General features: G+C 39.3%; 1 protein-coding gene across 3 annotated transcripts in view; it reads right to left on the bottom strand.

The window, feature by feature from the left end:
- Nucleotides 1-3,946: 3,946 nt before the first annotated feature.
- The window catches only part of ITGA6 (integrin subunit alpha 6), a 69,731-nt gene continuing 56,393 nt past the window's right edge, over nt 3,947-17,284 (bottom strand). For 2 of the 3 annotated variants that reach the window (XM_060257455.1, XM_060257453.1), the window contains 9 exons: nt 16,897-16,976; nt 16,690-16,767; nt 16,497-16,599; nt 13,594-13,767; nt 13,139-13,231; nt 11,399-11,509; nt 11,201-11,299; nt 9,224-9,349; nt 3,947-4,469 (listed from right to left, as the gene is read on the bottom strand). In XM_060257455.1, coding sequence (XP_060113438.1) covers nt 4,308-4,469; nt 9,224-9,349; nt 11,201-11,299; nt 11,399-11,509; nt 13,139-13,231; nt 13,594-13,767; nt 16,497-16,599; nt 16,690-16,767; nt 16,897-16,976 — 1,026 coding nt within the window. In that variant the 3' untranslated portion in view covers nt 3,947-4,307. Of the gene's footprint in view, nt 4,470-6,902; nt 7,033-9,223; nt 9,350-11,200; nt 11,300-11,398; nt 11,510-13,138; nt 13,232-13,593; nt 13,768-16,496; nt 16,600-16,689; nt 16,768-16,896; nt 16,977-17,284 lie in introns of all 3 variants that reach the window. The other variant, XM_060257454.1, reaches the window with a different exon arrangement.

Genomic DNA, 17,284 nt, shown 5'->3' with positions numbered 1-17,284 from the left:
CTACTGCCAATGGAGTGAAACTGTCTGAAAATGACTTCCTTGCCTCTCCCCAGTCCTCAGTCACCTCAGGAACGGTTCAGGGGGCAAGTTGAAATCACTGCCCCCTTTGAAGTGCTGTTCCATCGGCGTAATTGCTGTTATACTGTTGAAATGGCACCTTTGGATCAAACTTAGTCACAACTAGCTAGCTGAATTGAGCAGATATTCTTCTGTAATGAATGAAGTGGACTCAATCAAGCACAAACCAAGTATTTCATATTTACAGAAATTAAACACATGAAAATAGTATGCAAATACTACCAGCACCAAAAGGAGTTTTTCATACAAAATTTATTTCACACTTTTATACAAATATCCACAGGTAATTTCTAACCATGACTTAACATTAGATGTTAGTAACAGTCAGTGTATAAGATGGAGATATATATATACAAACACCAGTGATGTGACTTGAAATGATATTTAACGCTGCCTAGATATTTGCTCTTCTTTACAAGCCACTAGAATCAACTGAAGTTGTCATGAAAATAAAACAGTAGTGTATCAAAAGTATACATTTTCAGGGTAAGTAGTCCAACCACACACACATACACACAGGTGGAATTGAGAAGGATGCTATCCACCAAACATGCTGCTTTTGGGGCTTTTGTGCAGGCCCCACAAATGACAGGTGAGCTGGTAGCAGTGCTTGGTGGGTAACAGTCATAGAGCAATCCTAAGCAGAGTTATACTATTTTAAGTTGATTGACTTTAATGGACTCAGAAGGATGTGATTCTGCTTAGGATTGCACTGTGAGGCACCATAATTGTTACTGAAACTTGGTAAGAGAAAGTTTATACACTGAATAGAACCCTTTTGATTTTTTTAAAAAAAACGTATAAATTGTGTCATCAAAAAGTTATTTGAACAGCTCTAAAAAGTTAAAATTGGCAATTAGAAACCAAATTCTGCTTTAACCTAGAAAGAGCAGTAGTCACTCCAAAACTTCTTTTGTAATGTGACTTACATAGAGATTAAAGTGTATAGCAGTTGGTGTTGCATAGCTTTTATCCCTTCTCAAACAATATCACATACTAAAGATTTGCCTTTTAAATACAGTAAATATCAGCACTCTTTATTTAACCAGTACCAATATTTTAAGATGCAGCTTTTAAAAATTGCAAATACCTATGTTACAATCATAAGTATTATCAAACACACAAGTTTACAGAACTATTCTTCCTTAAAATGCCAGTATTTAAAACATTCAGTAGTCTTAAGTTGGACCATTATAGATCCATAAGTTTGGAGCCTGTGTTTTGGTTCAAGGGCTGTAACATTTGCAGTAGCTGATCTTGCTCCAGATTCATAACTAGAAAATTCTCCTCCACCTCACCCCCAAGAAGCACCTGCCATATTCTCCATTAAGTTAGTCATATAAAACTTCTATAGATAAAACATCTGTAGGTATGCATTAGTGCACAAATTATTCGGAAGATACAATATTTCCATACTACATAATCAGAACTATGTAAAGAGCTTTCCAAGAATATCTCGGTCACTGAAATCCAAAGTATTGGCACATACGGTGAAATGTTTGGTTTTAATCAATGAACTATTATATGCTATTGTTCACTAGTTTTAGGGTTCCGTTAAAAATCTTTGGCTTAACAGTGAGTCAAAGACAAAGATTCATTGTAAAAATAAATATATATGACTTACAGTATATACAAAGTACAACCAATATTCAAGCTCTTTTCAAAAAAACCTGTATATATTTGGCAACAGCAACGGATTCACACAAATTGACTTTACAAAGAACATCAAAATATGACCTATTGCACATTTAATATCATGCTTTCCCTAACTACCATGGCTATACAAGAGGCTTAGAATAAGCAATCAGCAGATCTACAAATTCCAAGTTTACCAGAGAGGGGGAAATGCCAAACCCACAGTGAACAAAGGACTTGTACAACAATTGAAAGACTGACTTTAAATATTCAGATAGTGCCTCCGGTCTAAACTAATTGATATCCAATCCTCAAGTCCACCACATGGACACAGTGCCATTTTAGAGCATGTTTAGTTGTAAAAAATTGAACTCTAAATAGCACCACATCTTTGTGGTGGACTCAGGAGCACAGTATTGTAGTTTGGCCCTTGGTCACTCCACTAAGAAACAATATACCTATAGACAGGGAAAATAGCTTCCATGTGTTAAGGCATGAGTATAATGTCCAAAGCTGATCCCCAGCACTTCTTTTTCATTTTGAAATTAAGCCATGGCATAAGTTCATAAACCCTTGTACTTCTAGGTGACTATGTACATGTCAATCGACAAAAGACAAAAATGAAAAATAAAAGCATTTAAAATGCCAGTAAACTAGTTGCATGTGGGTGGGGTTTTTTTTAAACCATTTTTTTCTAAAATTCATCACTAAAATTTGAAAAAGAATTTTAGTTACGTGGACAGAAATCAACAGGTTGGATCCCACCTAAAATTCCTGCATGCAAAGGGGAGTGATGTTGCTAATTCCTTCTTCCTGTGGCAGGTTTCCAACTCCCCCACTCAGCTATTCCTTGGTTCCCCCCTCTCACAGGAGTATTTTAGGGGGCATTTCAGACTTAATATGGGGGAGGCAGGGAAGTTGGTACTGATGGAAATTTAAGGCAAGAACCAACCCAAGGTTTAATTTTATCCAAGGCCTACCAGAGCTTGGCATTTCAATGCCATGACTTGGGTTCAAGAATGGTGATGTCATAACCTCTGACCACACGCAGAGTACCTCTTTACAACTGAGTAATTAGCTTCCACATGTCTGGGATTAGAGAGAATGTTTTCAAAGTCTGGTAATTTAGCTTGGTATCAATAGCTTTGAGAAACCATATTTTTCATGTTAGGAATTTCACTGTCTCTCAAGCATACCACACACACAAAAAGCAAGCACCAGAGTCGGTGCTTTGCATGTCACAGGTAAGAAATACAGGCAGGATCACCATCTGCACCTGAGGCAAGAGGAAGAAATTATACCATCTTCCACTTCACATAAAGAGTCTCATTTTTTTTTCTAGAACTTCTAAGAAGTCTGGTGTGATATTACCCCAACAAACAAGCAAGACTCAGTACAAGTGGACTTCTCCCTCCTGCAGACACCTATTTAAATAAGAAGTGTTAATGAAGTAAACTGCAGAACACTCTTAATTAGGAAAATAGCATCGTTCATTCAGGTGGGAGTGGAGGGGTCCAGCTGCAGAAGTACGCAGCTCTAGCCAAGAGACCAAAGTCCAAAAAGCTGAGGTGAGGTCTTTATGCAGTTCAGACTCAGGCACAGAGGGAAAAAAGACTGAATAAGCCACAAAATGGACTTCATTCCTTTTATTTCTGTTTGAGTTACAGCCCTTCCCTACAGCAGCTCTGATAAGCAGGTGATGGGCTCTCAGTTGGGCTGCCTTCTCCCAGCCCCAGGAGGCATTAGGGAGGGATGGTGGCTCAGTGGTAGAGCATCTGCTTGGTAAGCAGAAGGTCCCAGGTTCCAATCCCCGGCATCTCCAACTAAAAAGGGTCCAGGCAAATAGGTGTGAAAAACATCAGCTTGAGAGAGCTTGAGAGACCCTGGAGAGCCACTGCCAGTCTGAGTAGACAATACTGGCTTTGATGGACTGAGGGTCTGATTCAGTATAAGGCAGTATAAGTTCATATATATGTTCATTCATTGCATTTGCCTTTGCAGGAAGGGAGAGAGAGAAGCCTGACAGGCAACCAGCAGGCGGCAAGCATTCCAGCTACAAAAACTGGTGTGTTGGGGGGCGAGGGACAGACCCACTAAATGGGATGGACTTATCTGGCTATGTTCCAAACAGCGGCAAGGCAGTCTAAATAATAACCTAACTCTCTTTGCAGGAAATGTTCCTGATTGCTGGTTCAAATCTGAAATGAAAATTAGTTTGGAGAAACAAAGCACACACCATAAAGAAATTCTCTTTAATTTTTTTTTCTCTCTGATTAGAGAAACTCCACCCTTCTTCTCATAATTAAAACAGCTCCTGGTTCTCTATGCGCATTGTAAGCCAACTGCCAAAATAAAACAAAAGCTTGGGCAGGCATGCTTTCTAGCTCAAAAGACTGATGAAGAATGCAGTCCTTTTAGTTTTTAAGACTGGAAAATTTAAATAATGCATTCAAAGTTACTTTTAGTCTGTGAAATTAGATCTGTAAAACAAAAGGCTTTGACATAAGCTGACAATATCTACCAAAGCTTTATCCATCTGTCATGTGAGTCAAAGACATTTAAAACCATTTAAGCCTTCAGTACAGGGGGAATCCTCAGGAGTAACTTTCATTTTCATTCCATTTCGTGACCCATTGCTTTTTTGCATGATGCTCTTTAGTTTTTCCATCTTTGATCTGCCTCTCCTCTTTCCGAATTCTTACAGCATGGTATCGGGGAATGCTGGCGTCGTACCTAGAACGCTGGAAGAACCCACACTATGGAGAGAAAAGAATGCAAATTGTCACAGCAGGCACATTATAAGAACCATAACAATGTCCTTGTTATATATATAAAACAGATTGCATTCCAAAAATTGTTGTAAATTAAGACACCCTAGAGGATATAACAGCAGAAAGCGACAGCAGAAAGCACAATCCAAGCATGTAAATGCCTCCATTAATCTCAAATCTGTTTTACAAAAGAACTGTTTTTGAGCCAACATGGTATTTCCTGCTTTGTATTGGATAGCCCAGGCTAGCCTGATCTCGTCAGATCTCGGAAGCTAAGCAGGGTTAGCTCTGGCTAAGATTTGGATGGGAGACCACTAAGAAATATGAGGGTCATGGTGCAGAGGCAGGCAATGGCAAACCACCTCTGTTACTCTCTTGCCTTGAAAACCCCACAGGGTCACCTTAAATCAGCTATGATTTGACAGCAAAAAGTGAATGAGGCTGTTATAGTGCTTTATTATATTCATTTTATTATTTATTTATTATATTCATATATTTATTATAGCTTGCTGGGGGCAAAGTGTAGATGACTGGGGAAGGCAATGGCAAACAACCCCGTAAAAAGTCTGCCTTGAAAACTTTGTGAAAGCAACGTCACCCCAGAATTGGAAACGACTGGTGCTTGCACAGCGGACCTTTCCTTTTCCTTTCCTTATCATGAACACAAGCCCTAAAGGCAGGCTCTCACAAATGAGGCCAGCGTGGTATGGTGGTAGAGGGCTGGATTAGGCACTGGGAGATCCAGGTTTGAATCTTTGTTCTGCCTTGGAAGCTGCATGTGTGACTTTGGGCCAGCCACACACTCTCAGCCCAACCTCCATCACAGGGTTTTGTGAGAAGAGGAGAGACTTATTTACATTGCTATTAATGGGCTAAAACATCATGAGGTTATATATTATTCTCTGGGGGGTTATAGTATTCAACAGAACAAAGCAGTAGACAAGTGCACCTTTACGACCAACTAAGTTTTATTCCGAAGGTAAGCTTTCAACAGAGATCAGTATCCTGGAATATATCTGAGGAATGGCTAATTTTCCTATCTTTACATTTTTAGCCTCTTCAGTCATTGTAATAAGTAAGAAATCTGGGACTTGATCATCCTGACAGTTCTGTAAGCATAACACACATTTATATATATGATTCAGGTTTGCAAAAGCACCAAGTGTACATGCAGTAGGCAGGCTTAAGAAAAATGCATACTTAAGTATAGAACAATCTAAAGTTGCAAAATTTATCAGTAAACTTCCCACAGAATGTGAGAATCCAGAATGGCCTCAATGAAAAAGGCAGTCAAAGCAGTCAAAGCTTTTAGCATGCATTGGCAGTTAATAAAGCTATTTAACTTCTGAGCATAGAGCATCTGCTAGTATAAATGAAAAAAAATACAGCTTAAGATTGTAACATGTATAGCTCTCACCCTTCTGAAATCGATTGCAAATCTCACTTTGATTTAATGGCTGTGGAATGCACATATGGGCCAGGGATTGTGGCAACTGTGTAGTTAGAATGGTAAAATGCTAATTTAATAGTGGCACATAATACTTCTTTCTTTGTGTTGGGAGATCCTATAAATAAGCTTACATTCATTTTCCATTGTTAGATTTGTTGACTGTATTAAAAACTGATAAGGCTGCCTCCTTAAAGTGTATATATGAGAAAAGTTAAGTTCTACTGAAATCAACGACAGAGAAGGCCTTTTCATACATGAGGCTTGAAGGGGCTCTTTAGTTTCTAATGCAAAAAGCAAAACCTGCTGTTAGCCAGAATGGTCATTCATATACCTCCTCTTCTGCTTTCTCTATGGTAGTAACACCAATAAGGCACTCAGGTAAAAAGCAGAAGAGATACTCAAAGGCTACTTAAGCTTCACATATGAAAACATTCCAACTTCTTAGGAAAGAACTGGAGTTTCATACTTAAGGTGGCTTAGGTCAGTGTTTCAGAATATGTCTTCTACGTCAATGGATCTGCTGTGAAATCTCTCAGTGTCTGCTACAGTATCCTGCATTATAAAGAATTCTTGGTCATGTACACTCAATTCATATGAGATTCTCTAGCTTAACACAGGACCTTTTCCCTTCTTACTTGCAAAATAAATAGGCCACAGAGCACATTTTGTCTTTGGGACCATGAGCTTGGGTGTTTAGAATAAGCGTTCCAACTCTGAGATGAAGTCTTCAAAATTTCAAGGAAGAATGCACCAGAAAACAGCTGTTAAAAAAAAAAACTGACAAAAGGATTTTGCGTCCTTGTGCACGGAGAAAGGGGATTATTATAAATGTAAGCAAGCAAAAAATTGACATTTTAAAACGAGGCAATTAATGGAACAGATGCAGCAAGCTTCCAGTCATTAGCCACCACAACCAAAGCAAGTCCCGCAGCTAAAAATGTTTCTAAAAAAAAAAATCAATCAATTACCAATTACAGAAGTAGATCAATACTATGCATCAGAAGTAAGCCTCTCTTTATCAGATGGCTGAGCATGGATCTCAGCCTTGTGATATGTGGCATCATAATGATCTTTCTTATCTCTCTTGAAGAAACCACACTATAAGGAAGCAAGGCATTTAGTCAATTTTATGGACTAATGTGAAAAACAAAAAGAGGACAAACCAGGTTTATTTGCATGCGCATTTTAAAGCAGGCACCTGATCCTGCTTCACAATCACATCTCAAGTTGACATTTTCTGCATTAGAATTCTTCACAGGCTGTCAAACCTTGTTGACTGCTTTCTTCATGATAGATTAAATATCACCATAATAATAATACTCATTATTTAGAGAGCCCAGCATGTTTAATGTGCTGAAATCATGCTTGTTTTCTCTAGTAATAATGCTCTGACTCGCTTGTCTTCAGAACTGGAGCTTGATGTTATAAAAAGAGAATTCCAAGGCACCATGTGAATAAGTTTAGTTTTGATTCAGAGTAAAAAGCTGCCCATTGCAAACTTTTAGCAAATGACTGTGCACTGAAGAAGCCCTGAGAAATTCAACAGAACACCACTTTTCCACACCACTGTTGCAGCTCAGCTTTGTAACTCCATCTGTTCTCACCATCCCTTAGCAATGTCTGTGGGGAACTGCTCTCCCACTTTTTCTTCAACTTTTTCCTGTGTTTTTTTTCAAACACCTTTCAGGTGGTCGGAAAATAAAACCCACAGGAATAATGCAAGAAAAATAAGGGCAGCAACAACCAGCCAACCATTCTAGCTGTAAGGCAGGAAGGAACCCAATACAGTTAAGAAGCTGAGCTGCTTCAAAAACATGGTGTGGAAAAAACCCATTTCTTGCAAGCAACCAAAACCCCAGATTTCAGGTAACTTGAACAGCACTGACAGGGCAGCTGAGTAAAGATATGATAGGCACATCAAAATACCTTCCATTCCCTGCAATGTCCTAGTGCTCTGTTTCTGCACACATCTTGGCATATGCACCAAGGTGAGGGCAGGGAGAAAGAGAACAGACTCTGTTGGCCACTATGACAATCCTCCTGTAGACATGTATTGTTCTATTGTATGAATAAATGGTTGTCTCTGCAATAGTTTTAGACCATGTAACAAAATCATTTTTAAAATTACTGGAATCTTTCAGTACAGGTGATAGCATATTTATATACATCAATATATCTAATTCTCAACATGACCCCATCTATGGATACTTAAATCCTGAGACTGGTACTGTGAACAGATAAGACAGATCTTTCTATAAATGTGTGTGGGGGGAACCCTAAGTTAGCAGAAAAATCTGAAATATGGAAAAAAAACCCACTGGGACAGGGTTAAAATCCCCTAAAATAATAGAAGCAGTGCCTGTGGCTTTAAGAAATATATGTCCTTTAAGTGGCCACTGTGGGAGTTACTAGGCAAGTGGCTGCTGTGGCTCCAGATCTCTACCATACATGGAAGCTTGCAGGGTGATCTTAGGCCAGTCACACACTCAGTCTAACTAATTTTACAGGGCTGTGAGGATAAAATGGAGGGGGGAAGAATGATGTAATGATGTAAGCTGTTTTGGGTTCCCATTGTGGAAAAAGACGTGGTATAAAATAAATGTATCTGAAGATAGGGGAAGAAAAGTTGGTTGCTCAATGGGTGAGGATATGGGGGCTATCAGGAGGGGAAAAGGAAATAGGGAAGAGGATGCAAGGTGATGTGATGTTCCCCCCACAAGACTTGTGGGCTCTTCATCATGTAGCTAGGCTCAGCCAAGACTGATGGCTGGCACTTGGTGACTTAGCCATAGTTTTTCTGAGGAGAGGTTGCTGGGGAAAGGAAGGTGGGACTGCTGAAGACAGAAGGGACGATAAAAGTAAATTGGCTGGTAGGTGGGGAGGAAAGAAGGAAGCAGGGAAAGAAGAAATAGTGGGGAAGGGAGAAAAGATCCCCCTGAAAGTTCTTGCAGGTCGCCTGTTTGTACATATCTCTATTCTGAATCTCAACTTTTGTAGACATGTGAACATATTTATCCCAGGGCTGACATATGAACATATTTATTCCTAGGGCTGTTTATTTAATATTTGTACATTCAAACAACATTATCCGGAATTTCTGCCAAAAATGCATATGAATTTAAAAATCTGATATATTTTAAAACCCAAATAATGTAGCATTTAAAATTAATTTAATTCATTAAATTGATGTCTCTTTCCCATATGCAAAAACATTCAAAAGTTAAGTTGCTTGCCCACTTTACGTAACATGTGAGCAAATATTAGATAACAGTTCAGTAAAGTAACTCACCTTCCATAGTAAGAATACCAACAGAGCAAGCATTAACAATCCTGCAAGAATGGCTACTAAGATGATCCACCAAGGCACACCTTTATACAATGCTATTGTCTTTGCAGGAAAGACAGTGACCCGTACCTGAAAGAGAACGGGGAAGAGATACTTTCAGTGTGTGCAGGTAACATATCCTAGTTTTATTCTTTTTGAAGACTGCTAAGATTCTGTGAACCATATTGTGATGGACAGGCTACGTTTCGCCTCTCCCAGAGAGTGATCAGTGACAGCTGACAAAATGCTGGGAAGAGGAAGTGGGAAAATGGCAGTTAACAACAGCAGTTGGGAGTTGGCAGCTGAGGGGCTGAAAGGGAGAAGGAGGATATCTGACTGAGGGAAATGTACATAACAGCTGCTTCCAGCATGGTGAAAATAGTAAAATTGTAACCAAATTTTCCAAGTTGTGGGAATAGGACCACAGTTCAAAAGTTCAATGGAAGCCAGACTTTGTAACTTATACCTTACTTTCTTTAATGTTATGTTAATAAAAAATAATAGTTAACATTGTGTTTTTGTTGAACCCTATGGGCTGTGTGTCTAAAGGAAAGAAACACACACAATTTAATATCTCAGTGTGTGACAGTGAATGCATGGAAGATTGTTTGAGCCCCAACCCCAATAATGTTGAGTTATTAAAGGGTGCTGGGCTACCCTGTCTGTGGATGTCTCTGGGAGTATGAGAGAGGACTTGAGGTGTAAAATGGTCATGGCTCTCTGTGTATTTTAAAAGGGACAAGAAGGGTGGTGAGTGTGAAGTCCTGACTTACGTGTAACCAATAACCTGAGAGGTTTAAGGGGGTGTTAGCACTCTGTGTGAGCAGAAAAAGGTTGTCATACCAAGCAATTTTAAATATCTGGAGATGTCTAAATATCATGCAGGGATGAATGTCACTTCCTCCAAGGCAACTGATCTCTGAAGTCTGGAGATCAGTCATAGAGTTCCTTCTAATCAAGGGGCAAGGTTGATTAGATATTATGTCAGGGCCTTTTGAGCTGTGGCCCCTATAGGGTCAGTTATCATATGAGGCCTGACCTGGCAGTAGGGTTGCCAGCTCCAGGTTGGGAGATTCCTGGAAATTGGGGATAGAGCCTGAGGAGGGTGAGGTTTGGGTGGGGAGGACCTCAGCAGGATATAATACCATGCAGTTCATCCCTCCAGGGTTGGCTGTCACTTCCTCCAAGGCAATTGATCTCTGAAGCCTGGAAATCAGTCATATTTCTGGGAGATTTCCAAGCCCAACCTAGAGAATGGCAACCCTGCCTGGTAGGCCAAGCACAAGTGGTACCAGTGTTCCCTCTAAGCTGAGTTAGCGTGAGTTAGCTCACAGATTTTTAGACTCCAGTTCACACATTTTTGTCTTTGCTCAGGAAAAATGGCCCCAGAGCAAGCTAATTTATGCAGTAGCTCACAACTTTAATGCCAGTAGCTCACAAAGTGGAATTTTTGCTCACAAGGCTCTGCAGCTTAGAGGGAACATTGAGTGGTACAAATATTTTTTACCTAAATTTGATTTTAAAACATAATTCTTGCAATATTGTTCTGAGAATGTGAGAAGACAAAGATGGCCATGGGGCATATAGTTTGCTGTATGCAATTTGAACAGTGGTGGGTGCTTGCGAGGAAGGAGAAGACTTAGAAGTTAAAAATAAAATGGGTGTAGTGGGGTTGATAAAGTCTGAGAGCATCTGATCTAAAACATTTCTATCCGTTCACAGCAGCAACATCCAATGCTAACTTCCTGCAAAATAGTACAGCGTTTGGAAACATGTTTAGGAAATAAGGCCTAATGTAGCAACTGGCATATGAACGTTTGGAGATTGAACAGAATCAGAAACTCTGTACTAGAAAATTCCTAGCTACATGGAATCTGTTCATTTCCTGCAAGGTTGCAGTCTCTACTGTGAATATCATAAAAATAAACTTTTCAGACTTACCTGAGTAGCTTCATTTACTAGCTTAATATTATCTGCAGAAGCGGCAATGCTTATTTTAGCTTTAAGGAGAACATCTACATAGTTGAGTTTAGAATATTCCTGATGCGGAGTAAGAAAAAAACAAAATATATGTTTAATATTAGAACCAATAAAAAGGGCTGATGCAAACCTGTAACAGAATACATTCATGGAAGATACCTCTAGGAAAGTGCTGTTCCACAATCGTGAGCGCAACATGACAGATGCCTTACTGTCCAGATCTTGCAGGGGACAACTTATGACGACACAGTTTGCTTCACCATTACAATCCTGTGTTAAATACACAAAGAGCTAATAAAAAATACATATTTCAAAGCAGACTGACAAAATGTGTTTGTTTGCCGACTTCTACAGCCTCGAGAAAATCCCAAAGAACATTGAAGAAAAAGCAGAAACTGTATAATTTTATTAACTGCTAAGCTACTATTGGGGTGGAGGATTCAGAAACAAAATTAGAAGAAACAAAGTGAAGAAACAAAATTAGGATATAACAATGCAAATAATATAAGCCTCAGCAGTAGGTGATGTGAAAAGATGATGTGTTGTTGCTTCCCTTTCACTGGCTTTGTTCCTCTTTAAAGACATATTCCTGAGGGATAATGGTATTCATCTCTTGTAGCAAAGAAATAATTAAGCATCCTGCAGCTCAGAAGCTATCAGAATGGCCTAGAAGGAATGTTGACTTTGTTTGTTCACACAATCCCTTTTCAGAGCCAGTTTGGTGTAGTGGTTAAGTGTGCAGACTCTTATCTGGGAGAACCGGGTTTGATTCCCCACTCTTCCACTTGCAGCTGCTGGAATGGCCTTGGGTCAGCCATAGCTGTGGCAGAGGTTGTCCTTGAAAGGGCAGCTGCTGTGAGAGCCCTCTCCATCCCCACCCACCTCACAGGGTGTCTGTTGTGGGGGAGGAAGGTAAAGGAGATTGTGAGCCGCTCTGAGACTCTTCGGAGTGGAGGGCAGGATATAAATCCAATATCTTCTTCATCATCATCATCTTCTTCTTCTTGTTAGATGTCTTGCAGTTTGTGGTATCTGAACTGGCCTGCTATATATTGTTCAAAGCAGAGTCACAAATAGCAGTTTGTTCTTTGTCTAAAATCCTGATTGACAAGGAAAGTGCAAACTTTAGGATGTCATTTGAGATACAATAGCAGCCCGTGGCTTGTCACAAACCAGGAAGTATTTTATTAGCTGACAGAAGAGGATTGCACAAACAAGCCAAAAGTTCTTTCCAGGCTTTCTTCTTATCCAAATATTTTACACCTGAACAGATGAAGCTGCCTTATTTTGAGTCAGACCTTTGGTCTATCAAGGTAATTGCTGAGGGGCAGCAGCTCTCTTTAAGGCCTCCGGCAGAGGTCTTTTCACATCACCTACTGCTCAATCCTTTTGACTGGAGATGCTGGGGATTAAACCTGGGGCCTTCAGCATGCAATGCAGAAGCGCCACCACTGAGACACAGCCCTTCCCCAAACAAAGCTATTGACCAATAATTTATGGTTAAGCTTTTGTAGATCTGAGGCCACTTCATCACACCTCAACCATGTAACACAGTGGGGTCTAAATCAATAAAAGCTTAAGCTACAATAAAATTATTAGTCTCAAGGATTCACAGGATTTTAATGGATTTCAAGGACAATTTTAGAAGGGTGTTTTAAACAAAATGGTCAGTATGAAGGCTGAATAAACTTAATCAACAACCCATCACATTTATTATGTATATATGTAAAAAAATCTTCATGCATAAACCATCATCAAACATTTTTAACATTTATCTGCAGAAGAATAAAAGAGTAAAACTCATGTTATCCTGGCAGACAGACCTCTATACTAGTTCCCAAAATAAAAGAAGGAAAAAGACCAGAAAGCAAAAGGCGATTGCCTAAGGGAAGTGCTTACCAAAGTCTTGTATTTTCTTTCTGAAAACAAAGAAAACCTTTTATCTGTCTGCTTCTCTGCAACTTCACGTTTTTTCCTTGAGCTTCTAAATGTCTATAAAAATTACATACAACAAATGAAAACAATCAATAAAAACTGTGTTAGAGAATGTTCAATCTTTGAAAACAATTGAGTATTTAGAACATGACTGCAGAAATACTGAATTGTGTAACCTAATTCTGGAACAAGTGTAGCATTTTTGAATCTGAGTTGTTGATATATGCAGCAGTATCACGTGCAGCTGATTGTGCAGAGAGCATTATGCACATGTATAAACTACAGTTGTTCTGTCCCTATTCAAGAAGCAATCCATTATGACTTCTGCCTTATCATGTGGCTTGCTCTTTTAAAAGGAAATCTTGCTGTATCAATGGGTCAGCAATATAATTCAAAAGTTTAAAGACAGGGAACATTACCTGAATTCCTAAAGGGTTTATTTCATGTCGTGGTTCACACTGAAGTTCTCCTAATTCTTTGGAGTTTATTGACACCAAATACAGCAGCCACTTGCCATTCTTAATTTCTTTGGGCCACAGGATATCCAAGGAAGCAGTGCCAAATGTTTTAAGCGGCTTGCCCAAATTCGTTATCTGTCAGGAATTACAATAATGATAATAATTAATAATATAAGAACTGTCTTCATAAAATAGACTTTATAGCTGTGTACTGACAGGCAGCCTTGTTTTGGGAACGATAATGTAGCTGCAAAAGAGACATTCTTACATTTCTATAAATGATATTGTTTTCTGGCCAATTTTTGACTACCAGAAGAAAATAGTAGTACAATGAAATTACAGAAACTATAACATACAAAAATATCTAGTTAATCAAATTCTGTTTTTCATATTAACAAAGGTTTTTTAAAAAAGCTAAAAACTAAGCAAATATCAGTAACTGAAATGCTTCTTCCTGAACTAACGGTTTCTGATGCTTATTTTTAATCTACATCTTGTTTTTCCTCCTAAATTGGGTTCCAAAGTGGTATATTATATCATTTCTCCCCTCATCCAGTCTTGCTTCACAACAACAATAACCCTGTGAGACGGGTTAGGTTGAGAGACTATGACAGGCCCAAAATCACCCAGTGAGCTTCCATGACAGAACAGTGATTTGATCCCAGTTGTTCAAAATTCAAGCCAGTATACTATTCCACACTGGCTCTCTGATGGCTTTTGTACCCAGGAGGAAAGAAGCGTTCAGATTTCATGATTCACCTTTAGTACATCATTCCACCCTAGCAGATAACTAGGTATTTCTTAAAAGTTCAACTATTTGATCACTTCAGATGCCTTTATATTACTTTCCACTATAACCCCCTGGCACTTTTCAAAACCATTAAAACAACACAGGGCCTTTTTTTGTAGCAGGACCTCCTTTTCATATTAGGCCACACACCCTGATATAACCAGTCCTCCAAGAGCTTATAGTAGGCCCTGTAACAAAAGCCCTGTAAGCTCTTGGAGGATTGGCTACATCAGGGGTGTATGGCCTAATATGCAGAGGAGTTCCTGCTACAAAAAAAGCCCTGAAACAACATATTTAATTATTTAAAGCATTGAATACATTCATATCCTGCGTTTTTGAATAAAGTGCATTAAACTGCATTAAAAAACAAATATACGGTAATTAACAGTGCAATTGTCAATAGAGTTATGCCCTTCTAAGCCCACTGACTTAAGTAGACGTGGAAGGGTGTAGCTCTGCTTAGGACTGCACTGTAAATTTTAAAAAGAATGACAGAATTATAGAAAGACCATATTATAGGACAGCAGTATAGGGAGACCAATTAGAATCATAGGGTTGGAAGGGACCTTTAGGATCATCTAGTCCAACCCCCTGCACCATGCAAAAAACTCACAAACACCTCCCCCTAAATTCACAGGATCTTCATTGCTGTCAGATGGCCATCTAGCCTCTGTTTAAAAGCCTCCAAGGAAGGAGAGCCCAACACCTCCTGCGAAAGCCTGTTCCACTGAGGAATCGCTCTAATGGTAGAAGAAGAAGATGAAGATATTGGATTTATATCCCGCCCTCCACTCAAGAGTCTCAGAGCGGCTCACAATCTCCTTTACCTTCCTCCCCCACAACAGACACCCTGTGAGGTGGGTGGGGCTGAGAGGACTCTCACAGCAGCTGCCCTTTCAAGGACAACCTCTGCCAGAGCTATGGCTGACCCAAGGCCATGCCAGCAGGTGCAAGTGGAGGAGTGGGGAATCAAACCCGGTTCTCCCAGATAAGAGTCCGCACACTTAAACACTACACCAAACTGGCTCTCAGGAAGTTCTTCAGGAAGTTCTTCCTAATGTTGAGCCGGAAACTCTTTTGGTTTAATTTCAACCCATTGGTTCTGGTCCTATCTTCCGGGGCCACAGAAAACAATTCCACACCATCCTCTATATGACAGCCCTTCAAGTACTTGAAGATGGTGATCATATCACCTCTCAGCCGCCTCCTCTCCAGGGTAAACATCTCCAGCTCCCTCAACCTTTCCTCATAGGACTTGGTCTCCAGACCCCTCACCATCTTTGTCGCCCTTCTCTGGAACTGTTCCAGCTTGTCTATATTCTTCATAAAATGTGGTGCCCAAAACTGAACACAATACTCCAGACGAGGTCTTACCAGAGCAGAGTAAAGTGATTATCATCACATTACGTGATCTGGACACTATACTTCTGTTGATACAGCCCAAAATTGCATTTGCCTTTTAATATTAATATTAAATTAACATTAAATGTTATTAAAAATGGGGGCAAATAGAAAGCACTTCATTTTATATCCAAATGATAATAATGATGGTGGCCAGGTATCAGAACAGAAAAGGCAGTAAGCCCCCAGCCTCAGGGTTTTAAGGATGGGAAACCAGAAGGCAAAAGATGAAGTTCTTAATTGACAGACTGGTCCATATGAAAGCATGTTCTTCAACAGTCGTAGAAGTGTTGTGATGAATACATTCAAGGAGCATAGCCATAAATTTCACAGGGTTCAGAAATGATTTTTATTGGTCTATATATCTTGTTTTGGATGCCCCAAACCCAGGTTACTCAATTTCTTTTAACTTCATTCCTCAAGCATGTCATGATTTTGTTTCAAGCACATACTCTGCATACACGTCCACATTATGTATACCATACCACACAAATTTGAAGAGACCATCTAACAAAAACACAACAGCTGCCTTATTCAGAATGAAGTTTAGTTAGCAGGTTAAGGCTAGTTTTTTTGTTGGTTGGTTTTTTCCCTTTGGTTTGGGGTTTTGTTTTGTTTTTGGCAAGACTAGCTTTCTGACAGGATTACATGTGAAATTAAGAGAACGTCTTACTCGGAAGTCGTATTCTATCAAACTACCCATGTCATCTTCGTATTTCATAGCACTTTCACCAATGACATTGCCTCCAAAATACACCTGGGACGGCTTTGCAACCCTGTGTTTGGAAAGAAACATCACATTTAAATTACTGTCATAACAGGTTGTCTTGAGCATTGATTTGTTATGCTAACTATAAAAGGCTTACCCTGTCAGCGACAAGAGCAGTTCAATAACTACTTTAGCTCTAGCAATAATTGGATCCAAATTAACTTGATTGCTTGTTCTGCATCAAAAAGAAAGCACAAGACTCAGATTTTAAAAAAGTGAAGCCATTAACAATTTTCACTGAGTTGCCTTCACAACTATTTCAGCATTTTAAAATTAATGAGGGATATTTGTTTTTGGATCTTACGTTTCCAATTTCAGATTAATGTCCAAATCCCGCGTATCAACGTTCACTTTAGTTGTACTTATAATTACATAAAATGTAACCTTAAAAAAAGAAGAAATGCAGAATGGTTAAGATATATTCCAGACGTATAAAAACCTCCCCCCCACCACCCCAAAAAAAAATGGTTTTGGTATGAACCAAAACTATACATTTTACAGAAGGGATTCCTAAAGTGCACAAATTATAACAGTACACTATGATAAATTAACCCCAACGTCAGATTCCACTGTGTACATAAAGTACCCACAGAGGAGACTATCTTCTGCTTCTCTGTATGATCCCCTGCTATGGACTTGCTTCAGCCTCAGTTGAAGGTAGGTAATTCTGCAGTCTCTCTGAACCAGCTGTG

This window comes from Heteronotia binoei, chromosome 16 (genome assembly GCF_032191835.1).
Source record: "Heteronotia binoei isolate CCM8104 ecotype False Entrance Well chromosome 16, APGP_CSIRO_Hbin_v1, whole genome shotgun sequence".
Classification (NCBI taxonomy): Eukaryota; Metazoa; Chordata; class Lepidosauria; order Squamata; family Gekkonidae; genus Heteronotia; species Heteronotia binoei.
This window is presented reverse-complemented; position numbering and strand designations above follow the sequence as displayed.